General features: G+C 40.4%; 1 protein-coding gene and 1 long non-coding RNA gene across 2 annotated transcripts; one reads left to right on the plus strand and one right to left on the minus strand.

Moving 5' to 3' along the window:
- Positions 1-1,536: 1,536 nt before the first annotated feature.
- LOC118410554 (aquaporin-10-like) lies at positions 1,537-8,571 on the minus strand. The gene is made up of 6 exons (XM_035812326.1): positions 8,252-8,571; positions 4,970-5,096; positions 4,546-4,683; positions 3,131-3,249; positions 2,455-2,672; positions 1,537-2,080 (listed from the first exon to the last, which is right to left on the minus strand). The coding sequence occupies exons 1-6, from the start codon at positions 8,501-8,503 to the stop codon at positions 1,864-1,866; spliced, it is 1,071 nt and encodes a 356-aa protein (XP_035668219.1). The 5' UTR covers positions 8,504-8,571; the 3' UTR covers positions 1,537-1,863.
- Positions 8,572-16,156: 7,585 nt separating this feature from the next.
- Positions 16,157-18,560, plus strand: LOC118410634. The gene is made up of 3 exons (XR_004830582.1): positions 16,157-16,321; positions 17,670-17,807; positions 18,492-18,560. It is a non-coding gene; the product is annotated as an uncharacterized LOC118410634 (long non-coding RNA).
- Positions 18,561-19,393: the final 833 nt, after the last annotated feature.

The raw sequence follows: 19,393 nt of genomic DNA on the forward strand, positions 1-19,393 counted from the left end.
TAGCATTAGCTTCATATGATGGTCGTTGGATAAATTTTTTCCTCACACAGTTCTACCAAACCATGGTTCTACTGAGAGAGTCATCTCGAGGTTATCAATAATACCATTCATCACATAACGTCACTCCCAAATACTGAATGATTGTAGTGATAACGTTTAACGCGTTAACGTTAAATGTTTTTCTTACATGTCTTACTCCACAGTGCCCATCGTAATTACATTGTAGTAGTATCTAAATCACTGAGGGAGGGGAATTACGACTTGCGCTTCAACCGCTCAATGCCCAATTATTAAAAATTTGTATTCATGTTTCTGTCTTTCTTGTCAATTATCTGCCATTTTTATTTTGTTTTAATAACGGTGCCAATATAATTTGCTTCAACATTAGTGTGCCGCTATCTGTATTTTGCTTATGTTTGTTTGTTCAATAAAAATGTTTTATACATTAATTTCACGTCATCACCTGAAATTTTTTTTTTTACGAAAGTACTTCCACTTGTCCTGTAACATCTCGTAGGAACGCAGACCACTTAGCGATGCGAAAACAAACCTTTATGATGCATTTCAAGTTGTATGATATTGGTATTAAAAACGGGTACTTAATATTTACGACGGGGAACTTGACAGAATTCTAGACTCACCTAACACTAGAGTGTGGACCACTGATAAACTCCAGGCGACAGTTTTGCGATCATTCCATTTTATACACCCAGTACGACATGAATGACGATGGATAATCGTGAGCACCATTTGGCATTTCCGACCCATAATTTACGGTCTTCGTATTTCAATACGTATTACCGTTATGCCGCACCAGACATACAAATCGAATCTAAAACGTGTGACATCTTTGCTTTTTTTACACATTTTACTGCGATCTGAGAACGTTTAGGCTGTCATTGAACAAATACAAAAATAAAAACAAAACAATACAATGTTCAGTATTGGAAATTTCAATACATTTAATACATTTTTGAACCCATCTAAAATCTAACAACATGCTAAGTAATATGGTTCTTACTTCTATCTACAAGTTGGCCAAAAAAAAGTAACAATCAATAATAATACATATTTGGTTCACTTTATCAGCTCCGTAACAGAGAAAAGAACGCGTTGTTTTATATGAACAATAGAAGCTTTCGGGGCAATTATCGGGTGTAGTGGTCATGTATCGCCTTATTACAACATTTTATATTCCATCCAAATGATAGCCTGGATACCAGACCCAAGCCCTATCTCAAAAATATCTATCCACACGAGTCTGGTATCGAGGCTACCCAATTGATTACTTCTTTCAAATTGTTTCCCTATGCATTATAGTCAAATGTATTTCTATATCATCAATAATCCCTTATTGGTAGAACTGGCTTATGCACGCTGAAAGCGAATGTGGCGAGGGAATCGTTATGTGGGGTTTTCTTAGCAATGACTTAGTAAAAGCAGAAGGTAGGAGGTAGTTGTTTGTCAGCTGTTAAACGATACTGTTAAAAGAAATGTGTGACCCTCTCTAACTTTCCTCACCCAAATAAATAAATGTATTAAAAAATTATGTAAGGACAAAATCATTTGGCTTAGTTAGAATGAATATACTTCCTAGCTATCATATGACTATACATGTTAACATAACTTAGATACTAGGCTCTATGTTAGAATGGCTGTATGGTATCTACAAAGACATTGATAATAGTAAAACCAAAACTTAAAACTCCATTCAGATACACGACAAAAGTCTGTTTTGCTTATATCTGTAGGTTAAAATGACTAGCCCCCTGTTTAAGTGTGCTTTCGAATCTCAACAGCTCAAGGCAAGGTTTGCATGGACGTGTATACTTGCTGTCTTAACTTTTGCGCACAGGTGTGTCACTACACGATAGTGTTGCTTGGTAAGTCTTCCATAGCAGCGTTAGCAACGCCACCTTCTGGAACCTTTACGTCCTGCAGCTCCGGTGATCCGTGTACTGGCTCGTCATCCTCTTCCTCCGGATGATGCAGCGCCACCATAAGCGTGTAGACCAGACCTCCAACCAGCCCGCCGATCAACGGTCCGACTATCGGCACCCACCACCAATGATTTCCCGCCCTGAGAAGATGAGCAATTATTCATTAGTTCATAGTGAGACACTATGACTCTACCTGGAAAAACAACAGGTGGTTTTCACAGAACGTTGACAAGATTTAGCTAGACGGAAGTTTCCACCTCTCCAAATTGCGAAATTTTGTATAGACTAGTTTATTCTATATGTGATACTGAATTTTTGCGTAATAGCTTACTTCAAGCCGTGTACAGATCCTGTCCGTTGAAGGAAACAACTACATGCATATGATGATGATGTAACATGATAAGTTCAATATGATAAGTTCAACCTCAAACGATTGCTACCCATATGTTCCATCATTTTTGTTACATACAAGAACACGCACACAGGCGCGCGCAGGCACAGAATTTTCTTTTACCTGAAGACTTCTATGCCCCAACCTGCCATTGCCGTGAAGATTCTCGGGCCCAGGTCTCGGGCTGGGTTGATGGCGTAGCCGCAGTTAAACCCGAAGGACGTGCCGATAGCGAGCACCAGCAGGCCGACAAGCAGCGGCTCCATCCCCGCCGTTACCTTGTTGTTCCTGGAGTCAGTCAGGGCCAGAACACCGCAGAGTAACAGGCCAGTGCCCACCACCTGTCAGAGGAAGCGAAGTATATTATATTACATTACATTACATTACATTACGTCACGTCACGTCACGTCACGTCACATGACATCACATCACATGACATCACATCACATGACATCACATCACATCACATCACATCACATCACATCACATCACATCACATCACATCACATTACATTACATTACATTATATTATATTATATTATATTATATTATATTATATTATATTATATTATATTATATTATATCATATTATATTATATTATATTATATTATATTATATATTAAGGCTTAGTCAAATTGGTCGCACGATGTCTTTGTCATACGATTTTCAGAGAAGCTGTGACAGCGGCCCAGCTATCTCATTCCGTTGTAGGAAGGACAAACAAAAAAAGTGATGGGGAAAAACAAGGTTAAATCAGTAAGATTATCGTGATAATACCGCCACTCCCAAAAACCTTACCTGGTCCAGGACTCCACTGCCAATAGACAGGTAGTCTTGCGGGTACGTACTGAAGATTCCTCCGGTCCCGTTCACACCTAAAACTGCCCGGGTCCCGCCGTCAAAGTTTGCTAATGCATCTGTGTAGAACGTTTAGTGTCATCAACTTTAGCAAAGTTCATTAATCTACATCATTGATATTGAATTTAACAAAAGATATCTTTGCAAAGTCATTTCTCTTCATTTGCATATTCGTAGGCAGGCTCGTTCTCATTTAAATGTCGAAAATGCTGTCGCCTGTCTTTAAGACTTGATATAGAGCAAATCGCAGGCAACATCACTGTTTTTTTATTTTTCCAGAACCCCTGTAATGTTTTACAAAAGATGCACCACAACATTCGTATTGGTTGATGTCTTGTAAGAAATTACAGCCACGAGTAGGATTCCAACTCCTAAAAAACGGCTGTCGCCTGAGAAGACACAGAGAGTTCAAACAGAAGCCAAAAATGTAGTAATGATATCTAATACCCAGACTGAATGTTTGACAGGTGAAGCCAGGCGGCCTGTCGCCAAATTCTGTAACAAACGTTACCACCTCTAGTTAGACGCGGTTGCGGCATTTTTGTTAGCCACGTATAAAACAAGAAATGACCATTTTTGTGACGCTGTACAGTTTTTCTGGCTTTCTAAAGAAACAAGAAAGGGTTGTTGACTGTCATTTGTATCCCACTTTGCTTAACAAAATGTTGTACAGAAATGACTGTAACAAACGTTACCCTTGTATGATGCTGTCTAAGCTTTCTATTTGACCTGATGTAAAAAAAACTTGCCCACTTTTTAAATGTCCCTATTGACGTCCACTTATAGCTAAATGATGTAGTCAATAAGGTAAGTCTTTTCGAAGAAAACAGGGTAAAGTCTACTGTTGTAATAAACGTTACCGGTAACGTTTGTTACCTGCCCTGTAATGCATTACTAATGGGACCGAAAATAATAAGTTGCCATTTTTTGGCTATGGTTAAAAGAGGAATTTTTCTAAACAACCAGGTAGTTTTCACCGAAAATAAAGCCGATTTATTTTTCGACCAAAAAAGGCCATTTTCGACATTTCAATGAGAACGAGTGAGGCAACATATTTGATTCCTTATGTTAGATTTAGTACTAAACACCGTACAGTTTACTAGTACATATTTTCAAAATAACCGAGGCAATTGTTGCTGTGTTGTCATTTCTTTCTCTTCATTTTCACAATCGTAGACAACATGTTTGATTCTTTATACAGTATTAGATTTAGTACAAAACACCGCACAGTTTTACATTTTTCAAAATAACCGAGGCAATTGTACTATTGCTTTGGCAATTTCCACACAGCCCAAGCAGCTCATTGAATCTTCGTGCAAGAAAAGTGGTGTAACACTAAACTATGAAGTTCTCACCATAGTACACTATGTACACACAAACTGCTGACAAGAAGGCCCCTAACATCTGCGCCAAGACGTAACAAGGCAGATAGACCCAGCGCAGCTTCCCCAGGACTGCCATGGTTAAGGATACCGCAGGGTTTAGATGGGCTCCTGTGAAAATAAAAACATTTATACAATTTAAAGACTTCTGTGACACAGTAGAAGTTGGCTTGTTTTAAAAGATCAGATATGAAAGAGATCTTAGAGCCATTCTGATATAGATTTGTTTATCAGAAGTCAAAACATTCCGCTCGTTTTAAGAATCAGTAAATGTAATCGTATATATACATGAATCATCGGAATAGATGAGTAATCAACCGTATGGAAAAAAACGTGAAAAGTCTTGCTATCCATAAATGGAAGGTTATATCTAGACTTGTCTGAAGCTGCAGTTCACCTGAGACACCCCAGGAGGCGTAGACTCCGATGACTACCCCGATGCCGTACCCCCAGTTAATGGATAAAAACGTTCCTTTGTCCTCCCGACTCAGCACGACCTGCGCCACGGATCCGTTTCCCATCGTCTGGAACAAACGGATTTATTTTAATATTGTTGCAAAAAACTATGGAGTGGACAACGATTCACCGGTTGTAATATCGCAGCTAATCTTCAGGACAATTCGCTCACTCGGTTGTACACAATTGTATCAACCTGGCAGAGGAAAGGGAGGTGCAACTGTAGCGGGGGGTGGGGGTGGGGGGGGTGGGGGTGGTAAGACAAGGAAGAGGAACAACATTTAGAGTCCAGAAAAGGTTATCTTCATCGACTGCCATGTAGCCTGGGCAGAGACAGACCAGCTTTTTCTTACACCCCAGATGTTAGATCTCAGTCGGGAATGCAGTCTCTAATTGGACATTTTCTCACGACTCTTTAAGTTAGCATTCTTATTTGGACATGTTCCCGTTTCGAAATTGATGACCTTGCTTCAAGTTCACGATCCCAGCTGGCACAAAAAATAGTATGATGATGGATGATTTGAACAAGACGTAACGTAACTATCAGGTACTTCTGGTCCGTGCCATCTACTCTTGCACATTTTTGGCAATCAATTACGTTACTTTCAAGGATGATACTGCTTACTCATCATCATCGATCATCATCATAGGATCTCATCGTACTGCTGCGGAGCGTTTCAGACGACCTTCACGGGCCCGTTGCGTTTTCCAAACCTGGGCCCGGCCGGGCAGTATGTGCGAACGACAAGCAGGATACCAAAGAGAACGAAACAGGTAAAACGTAAAAATGAAATAAGTCAAGAGCAAAATTTGTGCATGTTTCTTGACACAAAATCTCATTTTTCATTTCGGTGAACAGCCCGGCCGGGCCCCGGGTTGGAAATGTGACCTAAAGCATAACCAGGCCTGTCGATTTGATGCCATCCCACTATCGTTTCGCGTTTACTACTAGATTTTGTTACCACTACATCCAAAACTCGGGCATCCACGCTTTATGTACTAAATTGCCAGTATGAAGATATCTGTGTACTTTCAGATATCGAAAACCGTAAACGGTACCTGATCCGAACGGGACTGCAAGTAATACATCATACAAGTGGTCGACCGGTCACTATGTATATGAGATAATGATTGCTTTCCTATGGCTTGGCAGACAACGGTAACAGTTGGCATCCTCTTCAGTAGACACCAGATGTCTATAAAAGACACTTTTTCTCGCGTGACTCTGTGGTATCATGCGATGTAGAGACGTGAGCACGGCAGAGTGAGCTGATGGCATCGGCTGGTGAACTCTTTACCTCTCTCTCTCTCTCTGTACGAGAGATCTCTAGAATCTGAAACATCTGGCTTACCGCCAGGCCACCGACAGGACCGGTGACGCTAACGTTGATGAGGAGCAGGCTTCGGCAGCTAGTCCCGAACCCAGACTGCTTCCAAGGCCTGAACGGGCTAGCTTCAGTCGGCTTCCGGGTGAACTTCCAGACTACGAATTGTAGACTCAATGTGTGAGTTAAAGTATGGCGAATACGAATACTAGACTTCTGTCGTCATAGTAGAAGACCAGCATAACTCGATAACTCGAGAATGCCAATCGGATGGATTGTTTTGATATTTGGTATGTGGGTAGGTGATGAGACCTGAAAATGACTAGATTTTGGCATCCCTAGGGGCTTGTTACGGTATTGCAGCAGAACGTATGTCGAGTCCTGAACATGATATCTATGGTCGTGACTTTTCTTAGCTCTTGGGACCGAGAGTAAGTGGTGTAGGTTTTGGCCCCTAGCGTCTTTTTTTCGGAACTGCGGGGCCGGTTTAGTGTCAGACATTGAAAGATGTAGATAGCTTAAGTGATGCTTCATTTAGCTTGATGTTGATTATGCAAATCGGAATCTAATTTGTATAATCAATGAAAGTTCACGAAGTTGACATGTTCCAACATTTGACATTTGTAACTGAGAAAAAGAAGATCATTGATAGATAAACATTATGCAAATGAACACGCAATTTGCACAATTAATGAGAAAATGCTGTAATCCCATACTGATAAAAGACGGGAACTTCGTACTTGTGGCATTTGGAAGTTGTATACAGGAGAACGTCACAAAGCATGGATTATGCAAATGAGGATTCATTTGCATGAATTATCAGAAAGTGCTAATATAGACTGTCTATCTCTCTTATTTGGGTGGAGATGATCAACTAATATAATTCATGCAAGTGAGGACTTTATTTGCATAGTTAATAATGAGAAACACACATAATACATCAGTTATGAAGGTTAAAATCATTTGGTGAAGATATGGGGTTGTGGAACTCTAGGTTTGTTCTGTTATGACCTATACTAAGCCCAATAGGGCAAACAAATATTAAGAAAGTAAAGGTATTTTAATGAATACCGACGTCGCTTGGGTAGAGTGGCCTTATTATTTACATATGCTATCAAACTTGCAGAAACTGTAGTCATTATGACGCTCTTCCTGGATACCGGGGCCTACAAATGTAATTTGGCTTAGGCCACCAAGGACCAAATTTTCTCCACCGGGCCATGTTTGCCCTCCCGAGTAGCTGCCCTGTGTGGGCCATGGAAATTATTTCTTTCATGCCTGGACATTGTTCTGCAAGTTATGCCAAGTTCAAAATGAAGTTGGAATTTCTTTCGGGAAATGTGGAAACGCCGGTCTATCGTGAAATATTGGCTATACGATCAAGACTAGTAGAAAGCAACACGTGTACTGAACCTGGTATTGTGTAAATTGTTGTGTTTGAATGCCACAGTACACAGTTACCTTATATTAGATACCCCTCGTGTGTAAGCACGTCGACCGATGATGATGATGATGATGATGATGATGATGATGATTAGATACCGACAACTAGTCAAGACTAGGCGATCCGTTGACGACAGCTAGGCGAGCCCAGCCCGGGCCACGATAGCATTACCTACCCTTGACTTAAGATGGGACTAACATACGTGTCGTTGTATATATAGCTTGACATCGTCGTCTATTTTAGGATTTTCTTCTCCCACACGTTTTTGAGCAGCTATCTGTGCAAATCAGGACAGTTTATGTTAGTTATAGTCCATCCAAACTCTTGAGGCTCCTCCGATCCATTGAAAAGATAACCTACGAAGTACTGTATCGCTGCAAAACTTTCGCGCTATCGCGCCAGCACTGGCAAGGTTTCAGAACCTTCAATCCATTTCATTCTGAAAACAACTCACCACCAGCAGAAATGTGCCGAGTAGTTCAGCCAGCGCCGCCCGGAATACGAACCTCCTCACCCGAAGAGCGCCTACAACTCGCTCCGTCCACGATGGTTTACCCATGATGTTCTTTCTACCTTCTATAGTTCGCGTTGACTTTGCTGATGTTTTGTTCCAAGTCTTTACAGTTGGTATTTTTCCTGTCAAAGCTCTGACACGCAGTCCGGTGAAAGGGCAGAAAGGGGGAGTTGTCTGGTTAATGTTTAACATAATGTCAAGGAGTTTCCGTCAAACTCAAACAGAAGGTTGTGATTAGTTACGTGATGGGAGACTTGGGAGAGGCAAGGGCGATTACATTTTGCAGTTTTGGGGGGCGAGTAGGCCTGAATGATGACATCAACAAAAATGTTCTAAATCTGTACGGTCGGGTGTGCGCATGCATGTCGTATTTCTTGACTTTCTTGACCTTGCCCCAAAATCTATGCTGCGTCCCCTGTCGACTAATTTTGTTATTGACAGTCATCAGTAACTTATTAGAATATATGAAATGATATGGCGAGTTTTGAAATATCTTGTATTAAAGCCTTGGCCTATGGAAAAGCTACTAGCTGTGACTGGTGCTGAAGCCGGTTGTTAACTCGTTTATTTGTGAACTTGTACAAAAGCTGAAGAGCGACTGTTTTAACCGCGGAAGAGCAATGCTATATTGGTAAATGGGAGTAGTTATGTTTGGTATGAAGATAGCTAAGAGAATCTATAATGATTGACATATAGTAAGATGCTAATCATTGAAAGCAGGGTCTAATATCTTGATTATGATTTGATGAAATTGTATAAAATTGTTTCCAAAATCTCTCCAGTTCCTTGAGTTTTATTGTGTATTTTATTACATGGATGTCTAACAGCCATCAACGTTCCATGATAGGACTTTCAAACATGTATTGTAGTATGTCACTGGAAAATGGGATTATCGATAAGGGTCATTTGCAAACGAAGACTTAATCTGACTGATTTATGAGAAAATGCTATAAAATTATGATTATACCATATTATCATATAGCCAGGGGACGTGGACCAGTCAGAAGGCCCCATATCATGCTAGTTATGACGCCGTAACAGACGGAAAATCATCAACAGCCGTACATGAATCGTTTCAGTAATGCACACGTGCATTAATGACTTTTGAAAGTTTGAACCAATCAAAAGGGACAAGAGACATTGCAGGGGGTGGTGGCTCCTTCTATCAACATCGATAGCGCGTTTCTTTCTTCAGAGAAAAACTTTACCGTCTTTAAATAACACAAATAAACGTAAAATATATGAAAAGATAAAATTTATTTTAATTTAAGTCGAACATAAACAGAACGACCGAAAACAGAATGTTTCACACCCGGCCCCCACTGACTGTAAGTGGAACAATCCACAATATGACAGCCATATTTTTCACGCTTCGCCCTCCATGTTACAACTCCGTACCGAAATTCTGCAGCAGTTTTACAACCAAAAATCTCAGAGGCAGATTAGAGTTATTGATCGAGTGACGGGAATCTTGGGGAGACACACAGGAACCAGCGGAAGTTGAATACCAGGGGAGAACCTGTGGCGGCAAAGGAAAACAGAAAGCGATCCCAACAAGTTTATCTTGAGGATGCCTTTGTTATCATAGCGAATCGGCTTTGCTGCTAAGCTGCATTAGTGGTTCGTTTGTTTCTAGAAATACTTTGCAATTCTGTAACTTGTTGAATTATTGTTTTAGTTTTGTAAAACCTTGCGACAGAAATACAGTTATGTACATACACAGTTCAAATTCGACAAATGAAGTATTCCGTTATATAATATAAATTAAAATTAACACAGACGTCAGAGTATGTCTTTGATCTGAGAAGTCAAGTTGTTACCTACAATTCTCATGGATATGTACGACATAGTATGGAACATATATGACATATTATCGAATAAAGGACGTATATGTTGTAACAAGGAATTTGTCTCTTTTGTATGGGTCAGTTTGGATGGACCAGGATGGGCTTTATGATAATAGCGTTAATGACCCGACTGTTCCTCGGTGTATATGGTGTCATAACGCCTGGTCCTTTGCTATAACTACCGAATAAAACCACCGAGTGCGGGTCATTAACCTTTAATTATCATATAGCTGCGGACCAATCAGAAGGCCCCATTCCATGTTGGTTATGACGCCGCAACACATAGATTCCGGCCGGCCCAGTGTGTATCGATCGCTCCTTCTGATTGGTCAGATTTTGTATCCGTGGAAATTTTGGCTTCAAAATGCAATATGTAATCTCCCTATGTACCAAAGAACAAATGTGAATTTCTAGAAATTCTACAAAGGAATTCACACGTATAGTACCAAGGGATCTATGCGTCATACAGGAGTTTGCAAGTTTTGTAGGCTATATGATAATAATGTTAATGACCCGCCTGTTCCTCGGTGTATATGATGTGAATGCTTTAATTTTTTGCTCACTCGGTGGTTTCATTCGGTGGTTATAGCAAAGGACCAAGCACACCATATACACCTCGGCCATGTCGGGGTTGATCATTAACCCTCAATTGGTAAATGGCGGGGATTCGATACTTGCATCAGTCGTTATGGTCAATAATATTGTATGGTGAAGGTCGTGGAACTCTAGAATCTAATGAACTATATGTCGATGCCGTAGACTGCGATTACCTATGATAGTCCAATGGTTTTATTTTTCCACACTCTTAGTGACATGGAAGCTTTGGCAAGCACACATAATTCGTGGAGTGAATTGCGCACTTACATTAAACGTGAAGTTTACACGGCTTTGCTATGTGTGCTACAAGAGAGACATGCTATATGTGCGAAGACACTTGAAAAACACTCAGACTGAACCAGGTCTATTTGGCGATTATCAATAGCAACATATTATCGTATTCATTCATGTATTTACATACGCATGTGCGTTCTTTGTTACAGTTGATCGGTAGCTAGTTCGACTTCACCCCACGCTACGACGAACAAACATACATGTTAGTTTACTCTTGGTACTTTAGACTTTTCCAAACTTAAACACAATATTCACAAGGAAGGAAGAAGTTGACCGACGCTGTAGCAACTTGTTGTTGATATGGAGCGATTTTTGCTGTTTCTGCTTTTGTTGGCGACTATGTTCAACAGCTCCATCCAAGGAGGTATGTAGGACCTTCATGTAGGCTAACGTTGTATCATCACAGGCTTCAACTGATTACTGAACAGCAAAAACGCTCGTTAATATGCTTCATCTGCTATATCTGCATCTTTGAACACTTACAGGGCGTTGTTTGAACATTCTCTTATTAATGGCATTCTAAGATACCACTGAATCATTTTCTGATGGTAGAGGAGCATGGGATGCTAAGATAACGTTATCTTTAGTGCTACATTGTCCTCGTCTGTCCAAAAGCAAATAGCAAAATGTGACGTCGGCTTAAAAGTGAACTTCCACAAAAAAGCATAACATCTAATTTCTTGAACTGCACTCTCATTTGGTAATAGTATCTGAGACTGAGATGGGTTCGCGTTTCACAAGATCTACCTAATTGCGTCATAGCTTTATACCTGCTATCAGTGCGTGCTTCGTGGCACGTTTGTATGTGGATGGACAGCATAACTTTCAAAAAGCCTTGAGGGATTGTATTGATATCTGATATGTGATTAGGTCTTCATGAGACCTTGAAACGATAAGATTTTGCGCCCCCTAAAAAATTCAGATTTGATTTCTGGAGTTCTGGACATGCTACGGTCGTGATTCTTTAATGGTAGATTGGCCTTGGGGCAGAGAGTAAGTGGTGTAGATTTGGGAATTGGGCCCCTTGTGTGTAATTGTAGGAGCTTTATTAGTTTCAGATTTTGAAGGAGAATAACTAAAAAATGGATAGATGAATCATCATGGTCTATGATATGCGGATAGCTTAAGTAATTCTTGATATGATTGCATAGCAATTCTGTTAATTGAGAACCTAATTTGCACAATTAATGGAGAAATTTCATATACCCGCTCCATTAAATGATATGACTATTTGAACATGGACAATAGACAAGTACATTTTTTTTACAAATGATTCAATCAATGAATAACTAACATGAGAACATTTCAATCAACCTCTGGGGTCAGATACCTGCACCTACCACAGCTGTATTATGTTTGTGTCTGTCAACGTGCTAAGATTAGGCTTCATTCTGCCAATTAACCCCCTTGGTCAGATCCATGCACAGCGCGCGCAATAGCAGGTCTAGCAGGACTACCAGAACCGTGCTGAGAGTATTGTACACCCACCGGTAGGGCTGTTTTAATTCTTAAAGGACATATTGGGTGTCTTTTGGGGCAATATCATAAAGGTTAATACAGTTGAGCGAAGGCATGTTTGAAGCGGAAAGGGCAATGGGGCTTCGGCGGGAACTCTTTAGGTTTTTTGGGTTCTTTTTTTCAAAATTTAGTTTTGAGATCAAAAAGTGCATTGGACTGCAGCGGATTCAGAACTAGAACGTTTCACTCAAGTCCTTGGTTTCAAGTTAAATAAACATCAGACAGGTGTTTTAACAATATCTTTTTTTTATTATCTAGTGAAGTTACCTTGACAGCTTAATCAATTTTGAGAAACATTGGGGTTTGTGATTTTGCTTATCTCATACACACAACTCTAAAAGCAGCCAAACGTAATACCTAAATATAAACTTGAACTATGAGCTCGATGTTATTGACAATGGTCCGAGCTTTTTGGCGATACCTTAGAGGCAGAGCTTTCTTCACAAGATCCAAAACAGTAAGGAGACTTATTTTTGGTCACTCATATCTGCACTGATACTCAACAGTTCGTCGTTTTACATATTATTGGAAAACGAGAAGTGTCACTTGACGATACTTTTGTCCATATATATTGAGACGATTATAGGCACTGAATATGGGACTGGGCCGTAAAAAGCGAAGTTCCCACATAGTGTTTGGCATTGGCAGGGACAGCTAGCTTCCGGCGTATGAGAAAATAATTTGAGCACGATTACAACTGGTTCTTTGTTGTGTGTGATACAGATAATGTATTGGGGTCATTGTGGTGAGCAGAATTGTCGTTTGGAGTTGTCATTGGAAGTTTTGTGACATATATCTAATGAATAAAGTTGTTATTCTTTTTCTTAATAAAACCATGATTAAGTCAGTTTCTAGTCACAAGCATATTGGGGTTATTTTTAGCTCCAATATGTCTTGACATCAACACATTGAAAGCATTGTCACCAAAGCCTCTAAAAGTGTCCAATTATTTAGTGTTTTAAAATTCAAATTATCCCGTCAGGTTCTAGAAAAAATATACAAGTCCTTTATACGTTCATTGTTAGAATATGCTGACATTGTTTGGCACGGGTGCACAATTGAGGAATCAAATCTCGTCGAAAGAATTCAGTATCACTGCTCCCTCATTGTAACCGGTGCAATAAAAGGGTCATCATATTCTGCCACTCGTAAAGAACTCGACTGGGAGTCATTGTCCGACAGGCGTCATATTCACCGCCTATTACTATTTCACAATATTGTTAACGGACTGACTCGTGAATACCTTACCACTTTACTTCCTTATGCAATTACGGTGATATGTAATTATGATTTGAGAAACAGCAGAAACTTGAGACCTATTAAATTTTCGACTGACCGCTTTGGAAAGTCCTTTACTCCATATTCCATCACTGCTTGGAACAACTTGGACTTAACTCTTCGTGCACTCGATTTCTCGAAATTTCGAGAACATCTTTTTAAAACGATACGCCCTCCCAAAATCAGCCATTTCAGCTTCGGGTCTCGACACTCTTGCATTCTCATTTCACGACTTCGTATGGGCACCTGCAGCTTGAATTATAGTCTTTTCACGCGGGGTCTTGTGTCAAGCCCAGCCTGCAGCTGTGGGTGTCCATTCGAAACTATTTCACACTACCTTTTGCACTGCCCTACCTATGATTACCAGCGCTCAGTTCTCATCGGCAAACTCTCTGGGTTACTTGTACATATACTTGATTTCCACAGTCTTGCAAATAATGCCAAAGAAATGTTGATTTTACAAGGTAGTTCTTTCTGCTCCTTCAATGTCAATTGCAGAATTATAGAAGCAACACATGCGTACATTGCAACAACAAATCGTTTTTAGATTCAAGTATAATTCTTTGTTTTTGTTTTCTACTCCAGTAAGGGAGATCGACTCACGCACACTGTTCATACATATGTAATTATCTATTTATTATTGTCCTGTATAATTTCTTATTTTCAATTCTTGTATAAGTGGCGGCGTTAATATAAGTTGAATGTAACTTGAGTCCGCCGTCACTTAGTCCTCGTCCGTTTATTTGTATTCTTACACGTATTTCAATAAAGAAAGAAAAAAAAAAGTTGTTATTGTTACAGGTTGCCCGACAGTCCGTATTTCCGGGTATATCTACTCCACGCGCCAGTCTTCATGGGTGACAACCTACACCATGAACAGACAGCTTCACGATGATCGCCCGGTGTACAGATCCTCAGGTGGAAACTACCTGTACTTCGATCGATCAGACATCACTTGGAATGTCGGTCGTCGTGTGGGGAGTCAAGTAGTGGGGCTGTACGTGGTCGACTTCAGCACGTATGCAGACAGCATATCCGGGACCTGGTATCAGGCCTTCTCCTATGGCCTCGGTCACATTCCGAACCGTTATATAAGAGCCAGTTGCGACAGTAGGTATCACGTTTTCTTGTTTTTTTTGGCACCCTGTGACGCCCTCAATTTGAAAAAAAAAAACAGATATAAGAAATCAGCCAAACATTAGAGAAAAACATGACTAAAAGACATACATTTGAACCTACCAAAGAATATCATATGATTCTAAGCGATTTACAAATGTAACGTTATATGCTTATAGCCTATCAAAATTCAGGCATGTGATGGGGGATTGATGCCGATCTTTTCTCCTGTGACCATACCCTAGCTTTGTTTGCGACATTTCCTAAAAATAACACTACGCCAACTTTCATAGTTCTGAGGTCTTCTGACAGTTATCCTTATAAGGTTCCGGTTCGGAATCCCTAAGAATAAGACGCAAATCAGAGGTTGTCTGCATAGTTTTGGCTCTAGATTTTTCGGCTATCGCTTTAGAAGTCTATAATCTTTTATACTTCTCCAAATGCTTGTTGTTCGTAGCGTTTTATGGTGTCGGAGATTTGATCGTGCGGCGAACACTTCCTGGTATTAATAGTGCGCGCGATAGCGGTAAAGCGTTTCGTCGCCTGATTACCCAGATCGTGCGTTCTATGTGCGTTTTGGGTGTTTTAGCGCCATCGGAGCTCGCGGAAAACGTATCGGATAACTTTCTTTTTCATTTTTACTCAGTATACAGAAGAAATCTTGACCTTCATTGCCATATCAGTCATTATCCCAGGAAAACTCATTTTTTTCCGTGTAGCGGCCTGTAAAAAATGGCCCCAAATTAGCAATTTTTGGATGAAAAGCTTATATTTTTGATGTTTTTTACCAAAAATAACATTTCTACAGAAAATGTCCAATGAGTCTGTCGGTCAGCGACAACACACACTTTTTTTATCGGAAACATTGAATTATCCGAAAAACGATGTTTTGAGAAGCGCTAGTGCTTTTCTCAGAGACAGTCAAATCGGCCCCAAATCCTAAAAAAAACTCCGAACCGGAACCTAAAACTAAGGACGTTGTATAAACAGAAAACAAGGAAAATCTACTACAGTAATTGTAGCAGCCGAAATCCCCGAGATATGCACGGTTCGCATATCCATGTGTTCAACACATTCTTGGGAAATCCTGGATACCATTTTATAAAAGTACATGGTGGAATCACATGAATTGACATTACACACTATTTTTTTTAAAATACAGATCCAAGTGCAAGAGTCAACGGACAATGGTCCAATTGGGGTAGCTGGTCCTCGTGCACGAGATACTGCATCTGTGGCAACGAAACCTGCGTGGCGGAGACTGTCACCCGACATCGCCGATGTATCACTCCGCCTCCCCGGAACGGCGGCCGAACCTGCACAGGGAGCTCCTCGAGCACGCGGGATTGTGACTGTCGGGGTGAGAAGCATCATACTAGCGTGATGGATCATTATAAGCTACCGGTAGATAGCTACCGGTACGAAGATACCGGTACAATAGTCTAGCGGTAGAGTGCACTGATCGATTAATAAATAAATAGAGAAATACAAATGATCACAACGCTTCTCCATCCACGAGTCTAGCATTGCATTCGGAGGGTCACGGGTTCAGAACCGAGTCATGTGCCAATAAGGTCTCATTACACAATTTCGCCGTCCCATAGGAATACAGCATAAATATCACACAACTTCTATGCCCGCAAATCCAATTGAAAAACAGTATTTTGGGAGATTTTGACGACGCCTCAGGGGAGTCGTCAAGTGGTATATATTGCATTCAGTCTGCAAAAATTCTAGGAATTGCACAGGCATTTCCACAGGAATGCAGTATGCTGGGTATGCAAGCCCTCCCCCCAAATCTGTTCCAGATGTATCTCTGGTATGCAATGGTGGAATGTAGGTCACATTTGCTCCCTGGAGGATTGTCCTTTGAAACTAGACAGGGGACTCTGCACAATGGATCACGTTGTCTTGGTTGTTATGTTATGTTATGAAGGATACATTTTCTTTCCTAGAGCTTGTTTCAGGCATACGCACAGGCAGACAGGAAATACTTCTGTAGTGCTTAGCTGTAGGTTAGATCACTGGTAGACCATTGTGCTGTACCGGGGATAGTACATTTCTGCTGGCTGTAGGTTTATGTTACAGGTGGGATAGTATATTGTGCCAGGGATAGTGCGACAGGGAAGTTCCAGTCTATTTCTGATTTGAGCTTTATTGTTGTACCCTCAATCGTCGTCATGGCAATAATACATTTTTATTGCCAGTCTTGTTTTGCTTTCTATTGCAAGTGCACTAGTTCGTTGGGCAATAAAAAAAAGTGACACCCAAATCTAGCCGACTCAACTATAGTTATCGGATTTCAAACTGCGAGTACCTGATAGCCGCCCGAGGGCCTTTTGGGCAGAGAAAGGCCTGGTCGCAGCACTCTGACAGGAACTCTGTCAAAGCTAAAGGCTCTGTTAACATCTTAGGTGGCTTCACCTTTGACATATTACCCAGAATTACTCTCGCCCGCGCATGCGTAGTCGAATCTGCAAAAGGGCTTAAAATGGTATATTGATTTATTTGCTTAACACTTGTTACTTTCGAGAAAGTATGGTAACGTTAGCTGAACACATACCAATATCAGTAGACTAGAGCACATGGACAACTCACCCCTTGCTTTAATTGGAAATAATCTATTTATATATCGCTACAAGCGGTAGCCGAGATTAATAAAATGCCCCTGCAAACGTCATGCACATCAATCGAATTCATTTTTGCAGATATTGACGAGTGTTTGGACGACGCGCTCAACAACTGCGACCTGGACAACGGCGGTTCGTGTGTGAATACGCAAGGATCGTTCCACTGCGCATGTGACGATGGGTACAACCTACAGGCGGATAGGAGGACTTGCCAAGGTCAGTTATTTGTTGGAAGTATATCTTTAAATGTACTTTGAATGTCAGTGAAATATGGCCGTAATAACGTAAAATGTTTATTTTCTATCATTATCATTTTTACATTTTCATTCTGATCCTATTGAATTTCCTTTCATCTGTTTGTAGACATTGATGAATGTGTAGATAACAGCACATGTGTGAACGGCGTGTGTACAAACTCTGTCGGGAGCTACAACTGTACCTGCAACACGGGTTACATGAAGAACCCGACGGCCACACAGACCTGTGAAGGTCAGATACAATAACAATGTTCCATCATGTTCACCCCGATAAATGAACTATGAAATAGATAAAATGATCATAATGTTTCTACAATTGAACGTTGCGATGATCCAAGAATGAGTCTTTTTTTATTTACTTTATATATTTTTCATTCTCTTCTGAAACTTTTCACTTCTTTGAGGGTGAACTGAACTGAACATAGGAGTTCATTGTTTTTTTCTACTTCCTTTTAACGGAACCACTGCAGCAATCACAATGGTTAAGGAAGACGAATGAGGTGGGGTGACAACTATCCATTATTCAAGACATGAACTGGCCTTAGCTTAGCACAAGTAAATATCTTAGTAAAACTTTTAAAAGAATGAGTATTTGAATTACATTTATTGACCTTGATGATTATCCTTCTTGTTCCGTATGCAGATATTGACGAGTGTGCAGATAGTAGTACGTGTGTGAACGGCAGGTGTACAAATGTTCCAGGGAACTACACATGTACCTGCAACACTGGTTACAGGATGAATCCGACCACTCAGAGCTGTGAAGGTGAGATATAATTAATGCACAACTAATCAATTGTCGTGGTTACTCCGGAAGGTAAATATATTGCAAAAAAATCACTTACCAACCAATTGCGTGATGACACTCAATTCCTCATTCAGATCCTTCTTCTTCAAATCAAACACATCTTGTATAGAGTTTTTTGCCTTTACATGTGATATTTTGGCGATGATTTGTCGTTCGGTCAGGCGAGAACTAATATGGTTTGGCAGATCTGGTTTTTAAGTGATTTTCCAAAGAAATAAAATGTGATAAAGCGGCACATAGCCGAACGAATGTTGGCCGTGTAGGCTCTTGCAAGTATGTTTCAATACGTCGTACCAAGTTTAAAGTCACTCACTTGTCTGAACTACTAGTATGTGTAGAAATTGACTTTTTGACTATTTTACCCTTATACATACATGTAGAGGCTATGTTGCATTAGAGAAATAACAATACCAAGCAGGACCGATTGCTCTTGTGTGGATTGTTGTTTATTCTGATGATTTCTATTGCTATGCAATGGTCTATACAAGTCTATACAAAATGGTTCAGGTACAGTTACAGATAGTTACAGAAATACGGCTATACTACAATGTCTACACTGCTACCACTACAAGAGAACTACACAACGTTTCTACCAACTTCTTGATCATGGTTCAAATCTGGCTCCAACCCTAACTGCTCTCAGATCATCAGCTAGTCTACCATTGGCTCCTGTATCCAAGCAACATCCTTAAATGGCTTTGTCACGCGACTAATGTCGGAATACGATGCGATTCTGG

The sequence above is a fragment of the Branchiostoma floridae genome, chromosome 2, assembly GCF_000003815.2.
Source record: "Branchiostoma floridae strain S238N-H82 chromosome 2, Bfl_VNyyK, whole genome shotgun sequence".
Taxonomy (NCBI): Eukaryota; Metazoa; Chordata; class Leptocardii; order Amphioxiformes; family Branchiostomatidae; genus Branchiostoma; species Branchiostoma floridae.

What these genes read in the sequence shown, in the direction of transcription:
- LOC118410554 (XM_035812326.1), bottom strand. Translation starts at nt 8,503, where the DNA reads ATGTTAAACATTAACCAGACAACTCCCCCTTTCTGCCCTTTCACCGGA. An exon ending in TCGGCACATTTCTGCTGGTG is followed by an intron (nt 5,097 to 8,251) that starts GTGAGTTGTTTT and finishes CGTTTGTTCCAG; the next exon opens with ACGATGGGAAACGGATCCGT. An exon ending in TGGGGCATAGAAGTCTTCAG is followed by an intron (nt 2,081 to 2,454) that starts GTAAAAGAAAAT and finishes TCATCTTCTCAG; the next exon opens with GGCGGGAAATCATTGGTGGT.